This window comes from Sebastes umbrosus, chromosome 4 (assembly GCF_015220745.1).
Source record: "Sebastes umbrosus isolate fSebUmb1 chromosome 4, fSebUmb1.pri, whole genome shotgun sequence".
Classification (NCBI taxonomy): Eukaryota; Metazoa; Chordata; class Actinopteri; order Perciformes; family Sebastidae; genus Sebastes; species Sebastes umbrosus.
In genome coordinates this window covers 238596-257165 of record NC_051272.1, presented here as the reverse complement: position 1 = coordinate 257165, position 18570 = coordinate 238596, and the positions used below count along the sequence as shown (strand labels likewise).

The following is an 18570-nucleotide window of genomic DNA, read 5'->3' as shown; positions in this document are numbered from 1 at the left end:
CTACATGTTGTTTAACAACCTTTAATAATAATTACAGTGAAACAACATCAAGATCTGATGGCTGAATACAGGTCCATAAAGAACATTGGTTTTATTAAATAGAAGCATACAAAAACAGACCACAGAGAGAGAGAACCCCAGACACGTGTGATATGAGAGGTGACGGCTAAATGTTCCGATGTTCTGAGCGGAGAGATTTTATTAATGTGACTTCACCAGCGACCGGTTCGTCTGTGGAAACGACTGGGAGGCGTGGGGGGGGCACTGCATCCCCTCAGAGACTAATGCCTTCCACTGATACTACAATACTAGTGATACTACGATGCTAGTGATACTACGATGCTAGTGATACTACGATGCTAGTGATACTACGATGCTAGTGATACTACGGCCATAAAGCAGAGTTTATATGATATGATCAGCAGATGTTGAGCTGCTCACATCAGCACTAAGTGAAGTTGTGTCTATTTTGGGATTCTTATTTCATTCTTGTATTAAAAAAAAAGTGAAAAAATAAAACAAAAAACACCCATAACCCCCCCCCCTGTGATTTACAGCAGCATCACCTCTTAAGCTTCACACTGCGAGTGGTGGTCAACACCAGGACAATGCTTTTTTTATGTGGCAGATCCACTGGCTTACATATCAGACGTGAAAAATAAATCTGTATAATAAATCTGTATTAATGGACAACTCAAATCACAAAGTCACCGGACTCACAGGGACATAAATATACTAAACATGGAATCATAACCTAGTGAAGAAGAAATACCTACAGTATGTACACAGTCAATGTTTCGATGTGTTTGGGGATTAAGGCCACAGTTACAGGGGACAGCTCATCTACTCGTTGCCATTATTGCGTTTTACTAACAGGAACCCGCTGGGATGGATTCATCCTGCAGCCCGGTCCGGTACACTCCTCCAAACCTACCAAGTCTTTCTGCTCCCAACTCAACAACTCAACCAGTCACACTCTGTTCATCCACCTGGGACAGACCGACTGTCCCTCTCTGGAACAGACCGACTGTCCCTCTCTGGGACAGACCGACTGTCCCTCTCTTACATCCCTCTCTCTGTACACTCCCTTGCTCTCTGAGACAACTTACTACCATCCCAAGTCACTCAACCAGCTTCATGTTTAGTCAGGTGTGTGTAGGTGTGTGTGTGTGTGTGTGTGTGTGTGTGTGTGTGTGTGTGTGCACACGTGTGTCTATGTGGTGTCTTGGATCCCAGCTGGGCTCAAAGTCAGAACCAGTAAGGATGTGAACCTGAACCAGAACCCCTCCTACCTCCTCCTCTTCAGAGGACTGACAACATGACAACGTCTGCTCTCTAAAGACATCTTTGGCTGCCGTTGGTTACGCCTTCGGGTCATTACATCACCAGACACAACCGACCGACTCGTCACCGCCGACGGCGGGCTAAGTGTGACACTCTTGTGCTGTGGATGTGTATTGCACTCTCCCTCCAATAAGCCAGGCAGATGTGGTTCTGCCCGAGAGGACTTGAACCACACAGGTCAACTCTACTCAGAGAAAAAAAAACACATAATAATAAAAGTTGAACTAAAAATAAAAAGCACATTAATCCAGCCAGCCGACCGGCCGACGGAGCTAGTGGTTCTCGTTCACGACTGTCTGCCCTGTGTGGCCCTCCGTCTCAGCCTGGACCAGGGCTACAACTGGGCTACGTAGGCCTCAGGTTGGGCCCTCCGGGGCTGACTGAACTCTGGGGGGCCGGTGCGGTTCCCATATGGTAGCCTTGGTGCAGGGACACCGAGGCCGTCGTAGGCGGCTGGTACTGCGTTAGTGGCTGTGCGGGGTTGAGCATGCTGACCTGGCATGTGCCCGTGGGTCCTGCCCACTGAGGAGCGCTGTACGGGGCTGAGGGGTATCCAAACCCCGACGCAACTGGGCCCAGAGAGCCTTTACGAGGCCCCAGAGGGACAGAGGGGTTGGCTGGGTTGGGGAGGTGAGTGGACGTAGTGGACGTGGTGCTGGAAGGCGTGGGAAGGGTTGGGCAGAGGTAGCCTGGAGCAGAGAATTTACGGCCCATGTTGGCTGGAGGGATGATCTGTAAACGGGAACAAAGTGTAAAAGTGTTACTACTGAATCTGACGGATTATTACAGGACATCAACCACAACATTAACATCAGATGAGGCCAGACAGCCACTAGAAGAGAGAAGTCAGTAGAGGGCAGATCTCTGCCAGGTCGTCTCCCTCTCCCCTCCCAAACTAAGAAGAGTTGAATCTCACTCAGCTGTCCTTCTGGCTTCCTTACAGTCAAGATGGCGGCGAAGACAACAGAAACAGTCCTGTCGTGCCTAACATTAGTGGATCATTAACATATCGGATGTGGAATTAATCTGCAGATGCTCCAGTTCAAAATGAGCCACAACAAAGGCCAAAATATGGATATATAATATACCCCAACAGACGGTGTAAGGCTTGTTGTCTTGAAATGCCCTTTGCTGCTTGTTGTTGAGCTCTTGCGACCCCGACCGGCCGGTTAAGAGGAGTCAGCAGTCAATGATGCTATTAAACAGTCAACCAACAGCCAAACTGGTGAATTGCCACAACGGTCTTTGAGCATATGGTCATAAATGAGCACAAAAGTATTAGACTGATGGGTCCAGTAGCATGAGAGATTAGCAGAGGACAGACAGGCAGATACACATCCTACCAACTAGGGATGCACCGATACCACTTTATTCAGACCGAGTACAAGTACTTCCGTTTGGGTACTCTCCGATACCGAGTACCGATACGAGTACTTCTCTGTGCCTAAAGACCCTCGTTAACAGCCAGCTGGAGGGTGTGAGCGACACACGGCAGGCTGGGGAGTCCCACATACGAGGCGGTGCGCCGCCACCGGCTCTAGGTTGGCTTGGAAAGGCTCGGGGTGAAAGTGCTTCCCGGAGCCGTGGACAAAGTGTCACCGGGGTGGACTGTCCTCAGTGCACCCCAACCGCATCGTGCCCCTAAAGCGGGGCTCGGCCCACGTAAAAGGCGCCAGAGGTTTGCGGCGATGTCGGCAACCCACCCGACCTGTCTTGAAACACGGACCAAGGAGTCTAACGCACGCGTGAGTCAGAGGGTGCAAGCAAAACCCCGTGGCGCAATGAAAGTGAGGGCCGGCGCGCGCCGGTATCGGTGCCGTTGTATCGGAGCTGTTTTGCGAGTACATGAGCACAGTATCGGACCCGATACTGGTATCGGTATCGGTGCATCCCTAATACCAACGTGCACAAACATGATGAAGATAATGAGAGTTTTCAGAGTAAGTACTGAACGCCTACATCGTGTCCAGTTGGTGCTGGTGCTCCAGTTTTGGGTCCTTTCTTGCACTGGGACAGGCTGATGGCGTCCCGGGCCCAGTTATCCACCAGCTGGTGCAGGTCATCGGTGAAGGTGCCCTTGCCCTTCTGGGTGTGAGAGGAAGGAGGAGCGGGTCCAGTCGCCTGGGTCAGAGAAGTAGACTGGTTCTGACAGTAGCCTGAACCATTCGTGGAGCTGGTCCCACCTGATCCTGGTAAACAAGAACAGAGGTGAGAAAATAAATTCAAGGAATCAACGCGAGTATCTCGCTGTGACCACATGAAGAGCGTGCACGTACCCGTGGAGCAACTACTGAGGCTGGGCATGGATGGAGAGGATCTGAGCTGCTTTATGGAGGACCTGTTAACGGCCTGCGAGGCCTCTGCTGCTGTTTCTGAGGGGGAACTTTGCTTTGGAGGAGACTCTGAACCATGCAGACTCTGAGCTGAGGCCGGGGATCCTGAACATACGAACACAAGACACGATGGCGTGTAAACATTTACCCAGGAACGTACCATTTCTACAGCTTCAGCGACTGACTTTAGCACCGGCATCAAAGAGAGAATTCCTTTAGTCTAAAGGACCAGAACCAGTCGGTTCCCTGTCCTTACCTGAGTGCGCGGGGCTGGGCTGTCCACTGCTGCGAGCAGATTTGTGGCTTTTGCTTTTGCTCTTGAGCCTTCGACGACCTCCGGCCATCGCCACGGCAGGGGAGCAGACCGAAGGAGGAGGAGGTTTTCCCATCCGCGTGAACAAGGTCTCTATCTCCTCTTTCTGACGGGTCTGCAGCGTCTGGATCTCCATCATATGTCTGTGAGTGGGAGACGACACACGGTCACGTTAACACATTCTAGTGAGCTGTCAGGTAACACTGAAGGTGGCGTGAAGCAGGATTGTGAACGTGTGACGTACTTTTCTCTGAGACGGCTGATTTCTTTCTGCAGAGCTTCGTCCTCGGTCTCAGAGTCGTCGTCATTGTCACTACTGTAACGGGTGTAAGCGTTATGAGGATCGGACGTTGAGGATGAGGGTCCGTTCTGCATACTGGAACTATGTGTTGGACTGGAGCCGGCTGCTGGAGCTGGAGTCACTGAGGGACATTAAACACAGACGGTGTTAGAGATACAGCAGCTTTACTTAGGGGCCTCACATCAGGGCTGGACTGGCTATCTAGCATACCGGCCTTTTCCCCGGTGGGCCGACGTATGTCTTCTTTTTTTGTTTTTTTGGCCCATAAAATAGGTAAATTGGCCCATTTCTTTTCCTTGATTGACACTGGGCTCACTGGGCTGGCCCAATCGCTCTGTGCCGAGCGGCCACAGTGAGGAGGAGAGGGAGGGAGTGTAGCGTTAAGCAGCCCTGGGCCAGCTGCCTGGCTCAACATGTCATGAGAGATGAGCAGTGCTCTAAGTGGGCCGGTACGTAGCAGTACGCAGTATTTCACTCATTTTACTCCTTATGGCGTACCGTGACTTTTTCATGCGTACCGGAGCTTCTCACAAGCTGCCGGTACTCTCCTCTGCCCTCTCCATATAATCATTAAAGTCACCAGAATTCAGAAAATGAAGTCTCTGAAACTCAAATGTTTCATCACTGTTTAACAGACGGGCTTCACTAGATACAACCAACAGGTTTTGGTGCTTCACTGGAGTTTGTGTTGGAGTCTGAGTCTGAACAGCGGAGACACACGCGAGCGACCATGAGACACCGACCAGCAATGATTTATACGTGGAAGAAGTTACAAACAGTCCCTTTAATCTGATACGTACCTGTGACGGAAAAACGTCCCACTTTAGAGTCAGTGGTTGGCCCAGATGTGGCGTTGGTGCTCGGGGACACTTGGAAGCGCCCGACAGTGGTGGGCTGATGAGCAGGACCAGCAGAGAGAGAGGAGGCTCCATTTACAGTGTCAGTTTCACAAACTCCTTTAGACAGAGAGGACGAGCGGTGGAGGGTATTTTCTGGACTTGAGGGGGAGGAGGAGGAGGAAGAGGAAGAAGAAGAGGAGGAGGAGGAGGTAGAAGACGGCGTGAGGGAAGAAGAGGAAACAACGCTCGAGGGATCTGGAACGCTGTTGGACGCACCGTCAGCAGCAACAGAGACCTGGGAAAGAGAGGAGGGAGAAGGTTTTAATGAACTCGGCACAAAGATTAAAAGGTTTAACTGTTTTAGGACTGAATCAACCAGAGACATTAAAACCTACTTGGAACCGTCCCAGTGTGAAACCTGCTGCTGGAGGCTGGACTCTGTCACCTCCCTGAACAGTCTCTGGGCTCAGAGCTCTCCTCAACTGGGCGTCCAGATTACCCAGAGGCTGCTGGGCCTGTGGAGTCACACAAACAGGATGTAAGGATCAAGACGTACACATGTGCATCTACACCATCCGTTAAAAACCTACAAAAGTAGTAGAGCAGGGAGTATTACGCCCGGGACACACGGGGAACGTCAGGAGCGCGTGACTCGCTGCATGAGTCACGCGTCAGGTGTTCACACCAGCTGCGTTTCTGCTGCTGCTGTCAGCCCTTTCTTTCTGCATAGAGTTTGTCTTTTAATGGCCATTTAATTTCATTATACATATCATTTCTATTTATTTTAGACAGAAAGGTTCAGAAACATGTGGCAATTTGTAAATAATAGTAATAATCCACCATTAAAATCAAAAATATGCAAGATCTCTATTCTCAAGAAGAGACGCAGCTGAGTCTCAGTCTCACGGGAAAGTGTGGCTGCTCTAACCTGTTAACACAGACGCCGAAATAAAAAACAACAGGTAACGCAGCCGCCATGCGCTGCTGACCTTCCTAGTGTGTCCGGGCTTTACAGAAACATAGTAGATCTCACCTGATTTGGTCCAGGGAATGGGGGTACAGGTTCAGAGGGAGGTGTAGCAGCTTGATCGAAGCCAGTCGGTAAAGTCTGAAACAAAGACAGAATATTATTATATAATATATATATATATATATATATATTATATAATAAACAGTATTCTGGATGTATTCCTGCATGCTGCAGTTCTCACTAACCTGTGCCCTGGGCTTCAATGGAGGCGTCTGTCCTGCCGGGGTAATACCCTGTCCTGGGGTGGTTGCCTGCACCCCGGAGGTGAGGGGAAGGTTAGATGGGGGCACCAGGGCAGCTCCAGGTGGAGGAGAAGAAGTCCCGGTGGGAGGAGAGGACGTGCCTGTGTTCTGATCCACTGACGCAGAGGTAGAGCTCTGATCTTTAAAGAGGGACCGTAGCTTCTTATCCAGAGCCTGGATATCATCTCTACCAGCGGTCTTGTTCAGGAGCTCCGCCCCCTCTGACTCCACTGGCTGGGCCTGGTTCTGGTTCTGGTTCTGGTTCTGGTTCTGACCGGGTAACGAGGTGGGAGGAGGGGGCTGAGACTGGGAGGCAAGGATGGACGAATTCACAGGCTGAGAGGACGGGACCGCACCATTGAAAGGCTGCTGCTCTGAAGCAGGGACAGTACCGGTACCACTGGATGTACCACTAGCAACAGAAGGGACAGAGACAGAACCGCTGCTCTGCTGAGGCCCAGGTACTGCAGGGACGGAGGTCTGCACTGATGGAGGAGAACCGGTGGAGGATGTGGGTGGGATGTTGGCAGCTGGTGGAAGCTGTGAGGGGGCGGCTTCATGGGAGGACTGAGGAGGTGGACTGGGATCGCTGCTGACGGGAGCTGCAGTCTGGGACTGAGTGGTTACAGGCGGGGGGGAAACCCTCCCAGTGGAGGGAGGTGGCGAGGGCGTTGCAGTCGATGCAAGAGGCACGCCAGGAAAAGTAGCGCTAGCAGTGGAAGCTACGGCTTCTGGAGGAACCAGGATGTTGTTAGAGTTTGGGCCGAGTCCCGCCTCTGTGGCCGGGACGGTGCCTGGTTCTGGTTCAGCAGCAGGAGGATCGATGGTGTTGCATCGCTCTACACGAGCCTGCTTCATTTTACTGAAAGCCTGCTGGAGAATCCCAGATGGAGCGGACAGAGAAAGACCCAATGGAACTGGAAACAAGAGGAAAAACAGGAAGTCATTTTATGAAAATGATTTCAGAAACTGACAAAACTGTAAACATCATTTTGAGCATGAACAAAAGCTGATGTGACACAGGAACATAATAACAGTTGTGTAATACTTGATATCCAGCTAAACCTTTGAGTTTTCATTTTTCATTAAACTTTCTTTTGTGCATTGTTTTAGAAAATATTACTATTAATATTAAAGGTTCAACTTCAGTTAGGTGATGAGGTCATTACACTTACAGCCCCATGAGGATTTATCTATACCCATCATTGTTGTTTTTTAGTTGTTTTAATCATTTATAAATGTTCATGCAGTATTAAATGTATTACTATTTAGAATTAAAAACCAAGTTTAATTCCACAGAGAATAAAAACCAACGTTTCTCTCACCTGACTCGTCTCCAAAGGAGGTGTTAGCAGAAGAAGCGCCAAAGAACTGTTCTTTAAGACGAGACTCCGGCACCGGGCTGACTATGAACCGGCGTCCTGCTGAGTGCACCACCTGGGCCGTAGTGCTCGGGGAGATACCTGAGACCAAGGTCAAAAGAAAGGGAAGATGTGAGACGGGAGTTGGACTTCATAAGAATCACTAACTGGACTGGAGGACTGTGTTTCTGTGTGTTCACCTGGCAGCATGGGAATAGACAGCTGAGGCTGCTGTTGGTGATCACTCATCTGTAAAGAGAGAAAACGTTCACGGTTACATTATCAGGTTCAGCAGCTGAGGAGCAGAATGGTCCTTCTGGCCGATAAGGTGATGTAAAGTAAAGAAATACCTGAGGAAAGCCTTCCTTCATGCCATCTCCTTTCTCATCAGCCATTTCTATGACTTCACGGACCTGCTCGATGAAGGACTCCCGCTCACTCTCCAAGATGAACTCACTCTCAACCTGGAACAGAAAGCAGAGGAAGTTCAACTACTGGAACTAAAACTATGAATACTGTGAGACCGCTCCACAGAATGGTCTATAGTACTCTATGAATATATAGTATACATTTATAGAGAATATATTTATTGTAACGAACAACCATTAGACAGTAAAAAGTTAAAGAACCACTACTACCATGATCTGTGCAATCTCCTCCGGATTATCACCATCAAGGTCAAATTTGAAGGTCACCATCTTCCTGTTGTGTGTTTCCAGCTGGCACTCAGCTACTCTGTCTCCCACATTAGAGATCTGCAAAACATTTGTTCAGGTTCAAACTCTCCCACGACACAGAGCTTAAGACAGAACGTGAATGGACGCATCGCTTCTGATACGTACACTGAGAACATTCAGCTTGGCCTTTGCAGTCTTCTCGTGGCGGGATCGGCTGCGTACAGATCGCCGCTGGTGACGTTTCAGTGAGCGCCCCTCGTGGCGACCTCCTGAACTTCCGTCGTTGCCGTCACTGAGACCTGAAGCTGCATCTGACAGGCAGCTGAAAGAGAAATGGACCCATGAGAGAGAGAGATGGGACACAGTGTGCGGTGCTGGTGGAACATCCTAACGTCTTTTCCTAACCACTTCTCCTTGACCTGGATGGAAAACGTCATGAGGTCAAGGAAAGATGAGAAGGAGAGTTCAGGAGGACTCAGGAAAAGATAACCGAGGTGTTCAGAGAATCCGACTGCTCTTTCACTAGACTCCATTATTACATTACGGTGTGTTAAAGACAGATACCACAGGTCCTCCGCTGCTGGATCTGACCTAACGAGGACAACCCGTGAAAAACCTCACTTCATTACCAGGTTGGAACTGAATAAACAGGAATATATGATAAATATTGAGTTAATTGTTGGAGTTATGGAGAAGGTGTAGGACCATATACTTCTGTAATATTCATTAATGTTGATTATTTGTGAATTGATTGTTTACTGTTCATTTTATTAGTTATTCTTGTTTTGTGTTTTACGGAGGTATTTGTTACATGTTCCAAATAAATAATTAATTAAAAATAAAGTGAAACGAAAAGGTTGTCTCTGTCCACTCATATTAAACATGAATCCTAATTAGTGTATTTAAATAATATGCAAGATAAGCAACGTTTGTTATTATGAACGGCCGAATGGTGCGTCGCTTTAAATGCTGCGGCCGCAAGGAATTGTGGGATGTTATTCTCTCCTTTCCTTTGGTAAAGGATGCTCCAGTGTTTCCTCTGCTAAAGGAGATTATAAAGGAAGTATTGAAGCTCCTTTCCTTTGGTAAAGGATGCTCCAGTGTGTCCTCTGCTAAAGGAGATTATAAAGGAAGTATTGAAGCTCCTTTCCTTTGGTAAAGGATGCTCCAGTGTTTCCTCTGCTGAAGAAGATGATAAAGGAAGTATTGAAGCTCCTTTCCTTTGGTAAAGGATGCTCCAGTGTTTCCTCTGCTGAAGGAGATGATAAAGGAAGTATTGAAGCTCCTTTCCTTTGGTAAAGGATGCTCCAGTGTGTCCTCTGCTGAAGGAGATGATAAAGGAAGCATTGAAGCTCCTTTCCTCAGCATTTAGAGGATTCTAACAGCTCTCATCACGGCTGCTACTGAGATACTGAGAGGGTCATTTCACTCCGTTAGGAACCTTCCTAAGAGAGAAAAGGACTATTGGACCGCAGCCCTGCTTTTTGTTTAAATGAACTCACCTTTCTACAGACGGCGGCACCAGAGCAGAAGACCCCGGCTGCTCCGCGGGTGTTGACTGAGGAACGCTGACAGGGGCCTGAAACAACACACAACTTTCAGACACATGTTTTATTTATTGGTTTCTGTTGACCAACTCTTTACAGGAAAGGAAAGGAATGATTTAAAATCAGACCATCCACCAGATGGAGCTCTTTAACCTGGTGAAGCTCGTATCTGGATACAACAAGCGACGCCATTATTCAGCTCTCAGGCAGAGCGTAGATATTGCTGTGTAATGCAGTATTCATTTCATTTCCTTCAGAATGTGGCCGTTTCTCTCTGCTGTGCTTATGTGGATATTAGTTACGTTTATACAGGGTGCTGCTGTTCTATCAATATCCACTTCCAGCCCTGCGTTATAGCTGTGATAAAAAGTCTTATATTCATTACCTGCACACAGATCTAGTGGGGGAGGATTTTAAGCTCCAAGTAAAACCCTTGAGCTGTTATTAGAACAGAAGGATATGTATGCTCTGATAAAGGTTCTGACAGATCTACATGTGGGAATATCTCTCTTTGATCAGAACAGAAGGATACGTCAGGTACCTGCTAGTTAGGGATTACTTTAAGAAAAAAAATACAAGGCATAAAAACAAACCATTACAATTTGATCACTATATTCTCTGATGCAGACACAAAAGAGAGAAATAAAAAGTTGGTTTCAAAACTATATGGAATTATACGAGACTCTAACAGAGGAGGACTGGACAGAGATATGTGAGACTCAGGCAACTACTACAAACTCAGGATCCTGGAGGGAGTTTGGATGGAAGAACGATGTACGATTCTTCATCACTCCTAAATTAACAGCACTGCAAACAGTCACGCAGAGCGGGGCTTCTGTTGGAGGCGATGTGGAACCTCAATGGATGATCATTTACATATTTTTTGGGCATGCCCTAAAATACAACCATATTGGCAAGAGGTGGCAACTGAGATCCATAAAGTTAAAGTACTCATTCATTACACTATACCTCGGGAAAATACCAGAAATTAATTTACACAAAGATAAATATTTAATAAAGATTCTCTTGGCAAGAAGTAAGAAAGCCAGAACTGGGAAGTGGTTGCAGACTGATCCTCCGACATCAGACCGATGGCCGGGTATTATAAATGAAATATATTGTATGGAAAGACTCACATCTATTTTAAGGCTTAAATTGGAAAAAAAGTATTGAGTACTGGGAAAAATGGATTGTGTATTTACACCATTGATTTAAGTGTTTACAAAAATGTACTGTGATCTGACATTGTATGATGACCCATGTGACCTCATGTTCTTTGTTCTCAAATAAAAAAAGAGTTTATAAAAAAAAAGGAACAGAAGGATATGAAATTGTTCGTATTGCCTTTTGGTCAAAGTCACAAAAACAAACAACGTTCTATCTTTTCATATTTGAGCAGATATTTTGGTCTGCGGTCGGGTAAATGTGGATGAAAAAAACATTCTGGTAGCTTTGTAAGAACTGCCCTCCTCCTGTTAATCACATGTTCATTAGTGCTCTATCACACTATTATATATAATAATTATATATATAACATAAATGATTATGTTATTATAAGTCCATTCAAAAAGAACTAAAATGTGTGCCCAAACAACATCACACATCAAGGTGCTTCATACCTGACCCCCATACACCCCCCCACACAAGAATACCTGCAGAACAGAGAGGCATGAGGCCTGATAGAGGAAGTAAAGGTGCTCTGCGTTGAGTGGAGGTGACAGGATAGGAGGACTTGGGTCATTAGCCCAAGACTAAGAGTCATGCAGAGACGAGCAGCATGCAGAGGGAAAGAGTGGAAGAAACAAAGGGGACAGCCATGATGTGATGATGTCCAGAGAAAAGAAAAAGAGATTTAGAAAAAGCGGACACATAAAAATGAACAGCATGAAATCCATACTTTAGTATGGTGGAGCGATATGTCAGCTGTATGTCTTATGCCAGGATCAGACTACAGGATACTGTTGACGGTTACGACGGTCACTATGTCAGATGAGACGATTGAGAGTCATACATTCTTGTCGTGACTTGGCCGCGACACATGACAGACTACACGCCGGTCCCCTGATCCGACAATACACTCCCGGCACCGCCGTCTTAATATACGGGCTTACCGGGGCTCCAGCCCCCCCGGGCCCGACCATGTAAAGGGGCCCGCACATGTAAAGGGGCCCGCCCATGTAAAGGGGCCCGCCCATGTAAAGGGACCCGACCATGTAAAGGGGCCCGACCATGTAAAGGGGCCCGCACATGTAAAGGGGCCCGACCACGTAAAGGGGCCCGACCACGTAAAGGGGCCCACGAGGCTCCAGGGGAAAACAATCAAAATATGATTCACAGATAGAAGAGAAAGCGGACGCGCTACGGGATGCTCCATGCACAAAGACGCAACGGCGGTGGTGTTTTTTACTCCGACAGAACCTAGATTGAATATCCTACCACGAGGTCGGGCAGCAGTTGAAGGTCCGATGACATCATTCTGCATAATAAGTAGCCATGTGCTTCTGTTTATAGCTGTGTGCCTCTGTGCTCAGCCGGTCAGATTCAGGGCCGTGACGGAACACGTCGTGGAAAGCAAAACATGCTAGACTTTCTGTCGGGACGTCGTGAGGCGTCCCAGACGCGGCGTCGGTTGTCGTGTACTATGACACACTACACAAGATAAAACCATAGAGTTTCGCACACAACACTCATTTATCGTTCCCGATCCGAGTCGACACCCTTACGACGGCCGTGTCGGGCTATATAGCTGATATCGTGTAGTCTGAACTGGGCATTAAAGCAAGATGAAATAGGTGTGCATGTTGAGTACGAGCAGGGGAGTTGTGTGTGTGTCGCCTGTACCTGTAGAGCTCCGGTCTGGGCCGGTGGTAGAGTGGAGCTCTGAGGAGTAGTGCTGCTCTCTGGCTGTTGCTGAGAGGACGGAGGTATCATCACCTGCTGGGTGGGAATCTGTAAGAACAAAAGGGATGAAGAGGGAGTGGCAGAAACAGGAATAAAATCAGAGCGGTCTGAGATTGAGATAAAAGATGACACACATTAGCATCTTGGCGACTTCCTGAAAAACTGAAAGTCTTTGAGCATTTCACTTCAGCTCTATTCCAAACCCACATGCACTTACCTGTTGGACAACATAGCTGCATAACAGAGCATTCATGTATTTAACAGCGTGGGATATCAAGTTATTCATCAGTGAACAACGTCCACTCTACAGTGTATTACATGTCAATCCACACTGCATGTACCAGGTCTTAAAAATGACTGGATGTAATATTTTTGACTGGAAACCATAAATTCCATTTTTAAAAGCGTCCAAAATAACAAAATATAGACAATGTGTTTATTTTGTTCCCCAGAAAGCTTGAGGGTGTATTTGCAAGTGGTACATTTTATCTACCTGAGTGGGAAGCGATGGTTGGTAGTAAACTCCGTACTATAAGAAGCAAAACAGAACAGAACAGAACACACGGTGAGAGGAGGAACTGGAGAATGAAAAGAAGAAAATAAAAAATGGAGCAGCTTTCAACACAGAATATCAGCTCTATAGGGTTAAACTTAACACCCTCTGAAAACTGTTTTTTTGCTGACCTTGAGTGGTTGAAGTTCACATTTACTGCAATGCTATAGAACTGTGTTCTCAGGGTGTGTTCAGTACAACCTGCCATTACTATTAGGTTTGTTGTTAGATGCAACAGATGTAAAACATTTAACCAGGGTCAGTAAAACAAAGCTTTTCAACTAGTGTGAAGTTCCTCTTTAAAGACATTAGGACATGCAATACAACATGTACCTGTTGAGGTGCCACTGGAGCAGACTGGCTGCTGGAAGCAACAAGAACAACTTCAGGCTGCACACCTTGAATCTGGGGTTGAACCTTGAGCACCGCAGAGAGAAAACAACAACATGTGACCAAAAATGAGACAAAGTAGGAAGTAGACAGAAAGAGGATCAAAGAGCTCAAGGGGCACATGTATAGCACAGACGAACAATCATAGAAATAAAATAGGAGTAGAACAGACATTCAAGGATGGTCAGAGAAGCAGATATTATGTGTACCGTTGACATGGCGACCGCTGTAGCGGGCTAACTTCCATATAAATTGATTTGCAGCAAGTCGTGGACTCACTCATGTCGGTGTGATGTGTAAAACAACAGCGTTGTCTAGAATGTGTGTGTGCACATGTAGTCCCGCCATGCTGGCTGTCCCTTTTATAAGTAAGTAAGAAAGAAAGAAAGTATGGATTGGCATTAACGGACGTGGATTCTGCTCTGCGACTACCTTCGCTGCCGGCTTAGCAACACACTTTACGGCCCCACTGACGTGTGTTGTCACCATGACAACAATCATCATGACAACAATCAATAAACATCCACTCTGAGGCTCACATACCACAGGCAAATCATCGGATTCTCTTCAACACACAAGATTATGTCCTATTTTCAACGAGACTCACCACTGACGGGTCGTTTTGTGTCTGTGGGAGAGACACCTGGGGCTGAAGGTGCTGACTGGGAGGGGAGCTGTAGGATATTCCAGACTGAGGAGGCTGGACATCGGGAGGGACGGTGGGACCAGGTAGTCTGTCTGCCATGTGACCGGCTGTAAGAGATGGACAAGAAGGTTTCATTCATAAAAATACTCTAAATGTGTTCACCTTCAAACTGAAGCATTTTATTAACATGCAGTGGGCTGTAGGTGTATTTCTCTTTGACACACACCTCCAGTGTGCTGTAGCTGTTGGTCCGTCTCAGGCTCCTCTGACTCTGGCTGGATGGTGGCCACGCTCTGACCCTGAACTGGGACCGGTACTGGGACTTGCCCAGTTGACTGGGGGATATAAGGGACACCCTGTGCCATGGCAGCCAGTTGGGTTGATTGTGGAGTGCTATAGTTGGAGCTCTGAAGGCTCTGCTGAGATGCAGGTTGGGCAGACATATGTTGGTTTGGTTGTTGAGGGACATACGGAGCAGACTGTGGCACCGGCTGGGACTGAGGCACCTCGGTGCTCGACTGTTGGCCCGGTTGCTGTGCTGGAGGTAACTGACTCTGCTGTTCTTCTTCTAGCCTTCTCTTCTCCTGAGCTTCTCGGACCTTCAAGACAGTCAGCAGCAAATGTATTAAAATCCCTCCAGAAAGCACTGATAACATCTCAACATCACAGCACAGGTAAACACATCCAATGACTGAGATAAGAATTCAAGCAAAGCACTTCAGTAAATAATAAACATAAATAATATGAGCTGCACTACGGTGAGCTGGACACACCTGCTGCCGCTGTGCTCTCTTGCGACTGATTAGAGACACTCTGTCCTTTATGGCCTTCGCGATGGTCTTGTGGTCACCTTCACAGACGTAACCAGACTCCACCTGCAGCACAACGACATGCCGTAAAATTCAGCACTGAACATTTTGAAGATTGCCATTAAAACCCTTTATGTCATATCGTCTTTAATAGTGACGGTATTAATGAGGTGTTGCATTTTTAAAAGACTGATTTAACTATTAAAAGTTCAATTCACCATTTCCTGAGCCACATCCTCCGGGACGTCTTTGTTGAGGTCAAAGGAAAACTCGATAGCTTCGTTGTCTTTGTACTTCCCCTTCAGTTTCTTGACATCCTCAATTCTCAGCCACAGCTTAATCGCCTCCATCTCTCCATCGTCTTCTTCCGCCAACTCCACACGCACCCCCGTGTCCTCCTGGAAGAAGGCGTGGTTCAGAAGGTCCTTGATCGAGTACCTAAACAGAGGCAGACGAGCAGTGAGCAGATGTTTTCCTGGAAAGCCAGACTACCCTAAACCTGGTCATGTGCTCTTAAGATGGAGACCTCTCGTCCTTGTTCTGGCGAATACATCCCTCGATGATCTCCTTCACTTCAGGAATGGCTACCTTGTCGAAGCTGCCCGGCTTCACCCCCTAGAGGAAACACAGAACCCTGAATGAGAATGGCTCTTCTCATCTGAGCTTTTTTTATTACCTTGTTGTCATTTTCAGCTCAGAGGCTCTACATTACAACCACTAAACTATTTCCCACCTCCCAGATGACTGAGAGCTTTTAACTAACTTCCTCTCTTAAATCTCAAAAGCCACAGTATGAAGTGGAAAGGGTCGCTTCTAAGAAACTAATGTTAATGTTAAATAACGTGTAAAGATGGCCGATTAGGAGGATGATTAGAAATTGCAGAATGTCAAGTGATGGGAAAAGGAGGGCACAAATCAGTAGAGGACAGCTGAAGAGAGGTGATGAAATGAGCAACAGGAAAGCGCATGATTAATATCCATCTATCTGTTTATCTATCTATTTATGTATCTATATATTTATCTATCTGTCTGTCTGTTTATTTATCTATCTATCCATCTGATAATACAGGACAATGGTGGACTGGCTGAACAGCTGAGCTGAATGAGAGAACAGGAAGGGCTCATAAAGAGAGCTCAATAACTCAATACTCAGCAGTGGGGTTAATAAAATAAAACCTCTGTTGAGTCATGTAGCAATACATTCAGTATTTGTACTTTTCAGTTAATGATAAACTGGACTGGTACAGGTCCATTTTGTCGACACCCTAGGAACTGGTTCAACTTCTTTATCCATGAGATTCTTGTAATTGCCAGAGTATGAATCATATCTGTGACTATGCAGTAAGTCAGTATCAACTGTATGAATAAGACTAAAAATATGTGTTTTTTTTCCTATGATAGTTACAGCCCTTCTGTCATCACAAGACTGAACCGTTAGCTGTTAGGAAAATAGCAGGACTGTGCTTGTTCAGCCTTTTATCAATCATCCACACCTCAGGTCTACGTGCTTAACCATTATACACCATAATTCAGAGGGAAAGACAAAGGAAAACAGGAGTAGGTCAAACAAAGGGGGATTGTTAAATCACATGTTTCTCTTGAAGGATTTCTAAGTTTGTGGGTTCTTCAAACTATAGGAAGTAATGTGGGAGATACAGGAATACACTCAGCTTAACTAACAATAGCAGAGATGAGATGTAATGGAAGCTTGATAAAGAGGTGTCAGCAGGAATATAAACTCATTATCCTTCTGGGCACATAGGAAGAGGTGAAGGCAGGGCAGAGGGGTGACGTGGAGGGTTGAAAAGAAGACTTACGCTGGTAACTCTGCGGTAGATCTGTGCAGCATTCTGGCACTCTGAGTAAGGGTACTCTGAGGTGGCCATCTCCAGCATGCACATTCCAAAGGCATACACATCCACTGACTCGTCGTACTTCTCCTCATACATCTCAGGCGCCATGAACTCAGGGGTACCTTAAATCAAAACAACTATTCAGAACTCTGGAACTCCCTTACTGATCGAGTGGGCCTCTCACAACCCATTGCCCCTCTGCTCCTCTAACCCGCGAGGGGTTGAGGAAGAGGAGGATGAGAGGAGTGACCAGCCTGTTGACATCTCCTGGAGTAGAACCTGTGAGGTGAAAGTTGGAAGAGAGAGAAGAAAAAAAAAAGAAAAGGGGGAGGAAAGCAAAAAAGAGACAGAAAACAAAAAAGGAGGGAGAAGCTGGGCTCAGTTAGACTGCAGAGAAGAAAGCATGTGTTTGTCTGTGTAAGACCTTAACATGTTGGGATATGAGAATGTGACTGAGGTGGCCAATGTGCAGAACACACTTGTTAGCCAAAATTAATGTTCTAAAGAATAATATCCAGGCCAGAGTAAGTTTAGTGGAATTTGTTCAAATGGATGTCAATGATCTCTGTAAGAGATATACCACTAGCTATGGAAATAACTTTTGTCAAGACCTTACCTTCCAAGCACACTGTCTCTAATAATACACTCACCTTTGGAGGTCTGACTTACCATCTCCTCTGGACCTGCAGGAGGAAACTGTTACGGTCAAGGCTGAGAGAAGCAGATCCCATAGCTAGTTACTGAGCTCAGCAGTGTGTCGTTGCACATCGGCCTTGTTCTATTAATCATCATCATTTTACATTCAATCTCAGGTCTTACACAGAAAAACTGGTTATTTGAATGTAATTGTTTTTGATATATTGATGTGTGTTACAGCACACTGTCACACTTACCAGGCCCATAAAAGTTCATACTTACTCAATGACCAGCAGTACCCTATTAATTCCATACAGCAGAATGGGGCACAGCTGAGGCTAGAGCCTACATTTTAAAAACATACCCAAGAATGTGAAAGTAAAAAATAAATAAAATTAAATAAAAATAAAACAAACAAAAAACAAAAGGCTGACAGAGAGAAAGAGGGGAGAGATCCCTGGACACAAAGATGGATCAAAAAGATTCTGCGGCCCTGCAATATTTTAAAAGACAGTAAGAGACAAATACTAGAAAAAAAAAAACCTGTTGAGGCAAACCCATAGAAAGAGATGTTAAACATCATACTGGCAAACAGACCACATATTTCCAAACCACAGAACAAAGACCAGTCTAAGACAGAAGCAAAGGCCATACCTTTAGCCATGGCCAGGTTAGCCTGCAAGAAGGCATGACAACTATTATAATAATGGTATTAATATTTAACAATATGAGAAACGTTAGGCGCTACTTACATTCAGTAGGTGCCTGGAAAAAAACAACTCTCTTTTTTTGGAG

General features: G+C 46.3%; 1 protein-coding gene across 5 annotated transcripts in view; it reads right to left on the bottom strand.

Annotated features, from left to right (window-relative positions):
* Positions 1-455: 455 nt before the first annotated feature.
* The window catches only part of LOC119487320 (serine/threonine-protein kinase WNK1-like), a 34481-nt gene continuing 16366 nt past the window's right edge, over positions 456-18570 (bottom strand). For 4 of the 5 annotated variants that reach the window (XM_037768094.1, XM_037768097.1, XM_037768095.1 and 1 more), the window contains exons 5-29: positions 17104-17261; positions 15813-15901; positions 15505-15724; positions 15251-15352; positions 14704-15076; positions 14439-14584; positions 13775-13858; positions 13382-13417; positions 12829-12936; positions 11640-11738; positions 9943-10019; positions 8606-8762; positions 8402-8518; positions 8114-8227; positions 7964-8012; positions 7728-7865; positions 6346-7319; positions 6164-6238; positions 5526-5645; positions 5092-5425; positions 4235-4412; positions 3934-4133; positions 3621-3782; positions 3304-3533; positions 456-2076 (exon numbers count right to left, since the gene is read on the bottom strand). In XM_037768094.1, coding sequence (XP_037624022.1) covers positions 1690-2076; positions 3304-3533; positions 3621-3782; positions 3934-4133; positions 4235-4412; positions 5092-5425; positions 5526-5645; positions 6164-6238; positions 6346-7319; positions 7728-7865; positions 7964-8012; positions 8114-8227; positions 8402-8518; positions 8606-8762; positions 9943-10019; positions 11640-11738; positions 12829-12936; positions 13382-13417; positions 13775-13858; positions 14439-14584; positions 14704-15076; positions 15251-15352; positions 15505-15724; positions 15813-15901; positions 17104-17261 — 4727 coding nt within the window. In that variant the 3' untranslated portion in view covers positions 456-1689. The remainder of the gene's footprint in view (positions 2077-3303; positions 3534-3620; positions 3783-3933; positions 4134-4234; positions 4413-5091; positions 5426-5525; positions 5646-6163; positions 6239-6345; positions 7320-7727; positions 7866-7963; positions 8013-8113; positions 8228-8401; positions 8519-8605; positions 8763-9942; positions 10020-11639; positions 11739-12828; positions 12937-13381; positions 13418-13774; positions 13859-14438; positions 14585-14703; positions 15077-15250; positions 15353-15504; positions 15725-15812; positions 15902-17103; positions 17262-18570) is intronic. The other variant, XM_037768098.1, reaches the window with a different exon arrangement.